This window comes from Hordeum vulgare, chromosome 3H, assembly GCF_904849725.1.
Source record: "Hordeum vulgare subsp. vulgare chromosome 3H, MorexV3_pseudomolecules_assembly, whole genome shotgun sequence".
Classification (NCBI taxonomy): Eukaryota; Viridiplantae; Streptophyta; class Magnoliopsida; order Poales; family Poaceae; genus Hordeum; species Hordeum vulgare.
Genome location: NC_058520.1, coordinates 452,738,202 through 452,744,911, shown reverse-complemented (window position 1 = coordinate 452,744,911; position 6,710 = coordinate 452,738,202). Strand labels below are relative to the sequence as shown.

The window sequence follows — 6,710 nt, the reverse complement described above, 5'->3', positions numbered from 1 at the left end:
TAACAGTAGAAGAAAAGGGTAGGAGCTCTGTTCTCTCCCTACGGAGAACTGGTAAGCGGGATGTACTATCTTGAGCTCCAATCCATTGCAGCCGGAGCACCTCAAAGCGCACACACACTGGCAAACTGACACAGATACTCCTTGGCCTCAGCTAGCTTGCTTGAGACCTACTACTCGATTGCTGCGTCGTCTTCCCCTCCCCCCCGGCCCGTACGTGCGCAGTTCTTGGCACGCACGCTTCCCCATATATACCCCGGCCAGCCTTCCCGACCGAGATAGATAGATACACAGGCAACGCAACGAACCAACTATCACACTGACGAGGTAGCTCGCCGGTTGCTCGGCCGTCTGTTCGCTCGTCGTCCCTTGAGCCGAGCGGGCGGGCGGGCGGGCGGGAGAATGGGACGGCACGCGGGCACCGGCGGCGGCGTCCAGCAGAAGCTGCGCAAGGGGCTCTGGTCTCCCGAGGAGGACGAGAAGCTCTACAACCACATCATCCGCTACGGCGTCGGGTGCTGGAGCTCCGTGCCCAAGCTCGCCGGTACGCTCGCTCCCCGCACACTGCCAATTTATTCCAGCTCCGCTCTCTCTCCGCTCTTGTGTGTTTCTTGCATGTCTGCTGCTGCTGCATCGTTGGCGCTGAATGCGTGTGCTGAATGAATCCAGGTCTGCAGAGGTGCGGCAAGAGCTGCCGGCTGCGGTGGATCAACTACCTGCGCCCCGACCTGAAGCGGGGGAGCTTCTCGCAGCAGGAGGAGGACGCCATCGTCGGCCTGCATGAGATCCTGGGGAACAGGTACATTACATTACGCCTTCCCTTTTTTTCTGAAATTTGTTAGCAGTGTGAAATTCTTGCGAATTGCTGATGAACGGGACGGAATCAATGCAGGTGGTCGCAGATTGCATCTCACTTGCCGGGCCGGACGGACAACGAGATCAAGAACTTCTGGAACAGCTGCCTCAAGAAGAAGCTGCGGCAGCGGGGAATCGACCCCAGCACCCACAAGCCAATCTCCGGCGTGGCGGGGGTGGACTTGGACCAGCCGTCGAAAGACGACAAGCCGCAGGCGGCCGACGGTGCCCTGAAGCAGCAGCAGCTGCAGGTTTTCGACCCTTTCCCGGCGGCCGACACCTTCGGGGCCGGCTTCGACGGGGCGGGCATGCCGCTGTACGACCACCTCGGCGGCAAGGACGCGGTCGGGTTCGTGGACTACAGCAGCGTGCTGGACGTGTCGGAGAACCTGGGCTACGGCGAGAGCTCCAGCAACAGCAGCAACTGGAACAGCGCGCCGGAGGCGAACAACGCGCTGGAGGGCGAGGCGCTGCATTGGGCCTCGGAGAGCAAGGTGGAGCCATTCGTCGGCTACGCCGGCGGTGACGACGACAAGTTCGCGCTGCCCTGCCACGGCCAGCAAGAGCACAGCATGGCGCATTTTGACTTCAACCTCGAGTACTTCTGAGCAGAAGGCCTTTCTGATCTAGCAATTGTCGTATATATTGTTTCGTTTCTACACACGGGCGAGACCAACCCAACCAACCGGGAGATTAGAGACTGTACTTTGTTAATTTTCTCTAGTCTTTATTACTCCTTTTAACACTGTTTCTTTTCACCGTCTGTTTATGGCTCTTATATATAATATGGATGAAATAAGAGGTATAGAAATATGAACAGTCTATAAGTTACCATGAGATTCTACTCTTTTTTGTAAGAAATAAAATCTACTCTTTAGCTCGGCGACGGTGAGTTGCTACCTCTCCTACTTGGAACTTGGAAGATTGTGTGTTGTGTTCTCCTCTTTTGAAGAAGAAACTATCATATATCAATATCATGGCTCTTACTGATTGCTCTGGCAGGCCATCGTCCTGTTAGCTTCTTTTTTCCCCCGTGGGATTTGTGTCTCACGAAAGCAATGAGAAAGAAACAAAGATGCCATTATAGTACTCTACTCGGAATTAGGAGCAGCTGCCGTGCGAGTCGATTTCAGTGATTAGTTGGGGAAGAGTAATGCATGCACTGTTGTCGCACAACGATTTCGTGGCATTATTAATGCTGCTGTTAGCTTGCAACCCAATTTTTCTCCAAAGGCCCCCTCCCCTTTTGCTAAAAGATGTGTCTGAATTACTCTACTCCCGTGACATGGATGGAATAATCTAGCGGTGTTGGTGGAGAAAAGAGACGAGTGTAACTAAAGAAAGACGCTAACCACCGTGCTGCCCGTCTGTGATTCCTTTCTACGAAACCGAACGTGCCACTTTGTTATTCATTTTTACATGGGGGGAGATACTTGTGGCGTCAATTTTGCCGTGAGGCGCAGCGCCATGATATGGTGTCTTGCTTGACGCCAAGACTCTGACCGCGCGCGGCTAGCGGGGGGAAGCACTGCATATGATGGCTGGGAACGTCGTCGCGGTCGCAGACATCCGTCGTGTTTGTAACCCAATCTGGATTTTCAGAGGCTGTGAAAGGCTGCCAAAAAGGAGGGGCCAGCCATCGAGTTGCACCTTCCAAAGAACGGCCGTGTCAGTGTCAGGTGCAAGCAAATCATGTCGCCTGCCTACAACGGCCGTGTCAGCTGAGTAGTACGATTCGTAACCTACGAAACACAGCTGAGGGGATGTTCCAGGGGATCAAGATAAACGACAACAACGAATCGAACACCAGACATGCTAGTGGTACTTGGTAAGCTGCTACTGCTAGGCACGTTCGTCGGTTTTCGCTGGCATCGTTTCATCCCCTCGGCATTGGGACCAGGTTAGTATCGGTTCAGAAGTACTCCTATAAAAGCAGACCACCAGACACCTGATCTGACATTCCGATATTACCTGTCATGCACCGGGATGATCAGCGAGCAACCAGTGGACCAGGCGGAGCATGCATTATGGCGAGAGGCCACGAGGAATTAACGGGTCGCGGTGTTGCCGGGGGCCTAGCCAGTGGCACCGGTCGGGGCGACGTACGGCCCCTCGCCCCGAACGTGGCAAAAATAGTGTAGCGTCAAAAAACATCAGATTTGCGACGTAACGAAAAAGTCCACGTTTTTTTAGGGTAAAAAGGTCCACGCAAAGCGTGAGAAATCATCTGAGTGCAGTGCTGAAATCGTTTTTAGCGCGTTGAAAAGTGTTTGTTCCAACCAGCCCTATACAGTATTTTGCTTAATCCGACGGTCCTACCCGTAGCGGTCAGCGCGCACAATTCAACACCTTAATTATGCAGCCGAGAAGCCAGCGCGCCAACATTTACAACGCATACACTGACGATTTTTGTGCGCTTTATTTTACCGTCTCTGTTGGAGCACTGTTTTTGTCCCCGACGCACGAAAACACCGGTTTTTAACGCGCAAGGCCTTTTTTGGACGTCTGTTGAAGATGTTCTACGGGGCAGTTATTTTTGGGCGGATGCGTCCTCTACATGTACGCATACGAAATAACATTAGCGTTGATAGCCATCAGATCTTTAGCGTCTCGCCCTCTCATCTCGTCCTAAGCACATCGCTCACTCATCGCCTCCCTCGCGGCAATGGTCTGCCCGTCACAACTACAGCAACTCCGTCGTGGAGATGACCGATATGTGTGTCACTCCGTTAGCAACTCCGGCAACCTCGCAGAAACGCCGCTCTTGTAGTAGCAAATCCGGCGACCAGACATCAACACCGCCATTGTCCATCGTAGCACCACCGTAGCCGTAGAGCATCGCAGCGTCTAGGTCATCGTATGGGCATCGTTGCACGGTTGTTGCTGCCGTTAGCTCGCCGGTGTTTTTGAAGCCAGATGTGATACATGTCAGAACTGCTGCAACCTCCGTCGCGACAGTCGACGTTGATTTAGATGGATTCGCCGCCGGTCACCGCTGTTGCAACCACCCTCGTCCCAGTAGTCGGCTCACTGGAGACCACTAGTGATGCCACCCCTCATCACAACAGTTGGCTTGTCAACGTCCACCGGTGCTTCCACCCCTCATCGCAGCAGCCGGTGTTGTGCATCCTGCTTGCAGCCGACCACTACCGCGACTCCCCATATTGCAGCATCATCGCTTCCTCACCGTACTATTGAGGAATGTTGCATGGGAAACAAAAAATTTCCTACGCAACGAAGACCTATCATGTTGATGTTCATCTACGAGAGGGAGATCGGATCCACATACCCTTGTAGATCGCTAAGCGGGAAGCGTTAAGAAACGCGGTTGATGTAGTGGAACAGCTTCGTGATTCAAATCACCGTCGTCCCACGATCCGTTCCAATCTAGCGCCGGACGGACGGCACCTCCGCGTTCATCACACGTCCAGCTCGATGACGATCTCTGCCTTCTTGATCCAGCAAGAGAGACGGCGAAGTAGATGAGCTCTCCGGCAGCGTGACGGCGCGCCGATGATGGTGATGATCTATTCATGCAGGGCTCCGTCCGAGCTCTGCAGAAAACCGATCTAGAGGAAGAACTACGAAGTAGAGGTTTAGGGTTGCACGTGGCAAAGTTGTGTATCAAAAACCCTAAAACCTCTAGTATATATAGGAGGAGGGGAGGGGCTAGCCTTGAGGCTCAAGGGAGCCCCTAAGGCACCGGCCGAGAGGAGGAGGAGGAGACTCCAAATCCAATTCGGTTTGGGGAAGAAGGAGTTCCTTCCCACCTCCCCCTTTTTTTTCCTTTGGTTTTTTTCCTTCTAGCCGATATAGCCCACTTGGGATGGCCTCACCAGCCCACTAAGGGCTGGTGCGTGATACGTCTCCAACGTATCTATAATTTTTTAGGGTTTCATGCTATTATCTTGTCAAACTTTGGATGTTTTGCATGCCTTTTATATTTTTTTTGGGACTAACTTATTAACTCAGTGCCAAGTGCCAGTTCCTATCTTTTCCATGTTTTTGACCCCTTTCAGATGAGATTTTGAAACGGAGTTCAAACGGAAGAAAATCCCCGAAAAGATTTTTTCTGGAACGGAAGAAGATCGGGAAGCTTGAGAGCCAAGGTAGGGGAGCCTCAGGGGCCCCATAAGCCCCCACGCCGTGGCCAGGGAGGTAGGCCGCGGCCCACAGGCTTGTGGCCCCCCGAGCGCCCCCTGACCTAGGGGTTGCGCCTATAAATTCCCTAAAAATATCAAAAAAAATTAGGAGATCATCGAAATACTTTTCCGCCGCCGCAAGCTCCTGTCTCCGCAAGATCCCGTCTAGGGAACGTTCTCGTGCCCTGCCAGAGGGGGATTCGGATACGGAGGGCTTCTTCATCAACACTATGACCTCTCCGATGATGCGTGAGTAGTTCACCATAGACCTACGGGTCCATAGCTAGTAGCTAGATGGCTTCTTCTCTCTGTTGGATCTTCAATACAAAGTTCTCCATGATCTTCATGGAGATCTATCTGATGTAATCTTCTTTTGCGGTGTGTTTGTTGAGATCCGATGAATTGTGGATTTATGATCAGATTATCTATGAATCTTATTTGAGTTTCTTCTGATCTCTCTTATGCATGATTTCATATCCTTGTAATTCTCTTCGAGTTGTGGGTTTTGTCTCGCCAACTAGATCTATGATTCTTGCAATGGAAGAAGTGCTTGGTTTTGGGTTCATACCGTGTGGTGACCTCACCCAGTGACAGAAGGGGTAGCGAGGCATGCATCGTTTTGTTGCCATCAAGGGTAAAAAGATGGGGTTTTCATCATTGGTTTGAGATTATCCCTCTACATCATGTCATCTTGCTTAAGGCGTTACTCTGTTCGTCATGAACTCAATACACTAGATGCATGCTGGATAGCGGTCGATGTGTGGAGTAATAGTAGTAGATGCAGAAAGTATCGGTCTACTTGTCTCGGACGTGATGCCTATATGTATGATCATTGCCTTAGATATCGTCATGACTTTGCGCGGTTCTATCAATTGCTCGACAGTAATTTGTTCACCCACCGTGATATTTGCTATTATGAGAGAAGCCTCTAGTGAACACTATGGCCCCTAGGGTCTACTCCACACCATATTTTCAGCCTTACACTTTTCACTTCGTTGCACTTTCCGCCTTCAGATCTCACTTTGCAAACAATCTTGAAGGGATTGACAACCCCTTTGAAGCATTGGGTGCAAGCTTGTTTGTGTTTGCACAGGTACTCTGGACTTGACGAGGCCCTCCTTCTGGAACGATACCTTGGTTCTCAAACTGAGGGAAATACTTACTGCTCCTGTGCTGCATCACCCTTTCTCTTCAAGGGAAAAACCAACGCAAACCAGAGAAGTAACAAGAAGAATTCCTAGCGCCAAGGAAGAACTTTTGTTGGTGCAGCAGAAGAATTTCTGGCGCCGTTGCTGGGGAGGATCAAGTCAAGAACCATCCAAGTAAGTGTCGCAAACTCATCTCTTGCATTTACTTTGTTTCCCAGTTGCCTCGGTTTCCTCTCCCCCTCTTCACCAATTTGGCTTTTTCGTTTGCCTTTTTCGTTCGCCCTTTTCTCTCGCTTGCTTTCTGTTTGCTTGTGTGCCATGCGCCTTCAATATGCTTGCATCTTCGCTTGCTGAAAATCTAGTGATATGGATCCTCATCCCCTTGCTAATCTCTTTAAGAGATCCAATTATGTTGATCCAATTGCTAGTGAGTTGAGTGCACTTGACTATCTTTATGGAGTTTTGCTTGAGATGCGTGAATCTGAAAATTGTGAGGAAGAAATTTATGAAGTGATTCACGAGGGCCCCTTGGATGAAAGCATGATTGCAATGGTTTCACTATAAATTC

The 6,710-nt window shown here is 50.9% G+C and overlaps 1 protein-coding gene across 1 annotated transcript; it reads left to right on the top strand.

Moving 5' to 3' along the window:
• Positions 1–282: 282 nt before the first annotated feature.
• LOC123440145 (myb-related protein Hv33-like) lies at positions 283–1,744 on the top strand. The gene is made up of 3 exons (XM_045116718.1): positions 283–541; positions 667–796; positions 890–1,744. Exons 1-3 carry the CDS (start codon positions 400–402, stop codon positions 1,458–1,460), a joined length of 843 nt encoding a protein of 280 aa, XP_044972653.1. The 5' UTR covers positions 283–399; the 3' UTR covers positions 1,461–1,744.
• The last annotated feature ends 4,966 nt before the right edge of the window (positions 1,745–6,710 follow it).

Excerpts from the sequence above, each read along its gene's own strand:
- LOC123440145 (XM_045116718.1), top strand. The coding sequence starts at position 400 with ATGGGACGGCACGCGGGCACCGGCGGCGGCGTCCAGCAGAAGCTGCGC. Across the intron at positions 542-666 it reads CTCCGTGCCCAAGCTCGCCG|GTCTGCAGAGGTGCGGCAAG; the intron begins GTACGCTCGCTC and ends GAATGAATCCAG. Across the intron at positions 797-889 it reads CATGAGATCCTGGGGAACAG|GTGGTCGCAGATTGCATCTC; the intron begins GTACATTACATT and ends GAATCAATGCAG.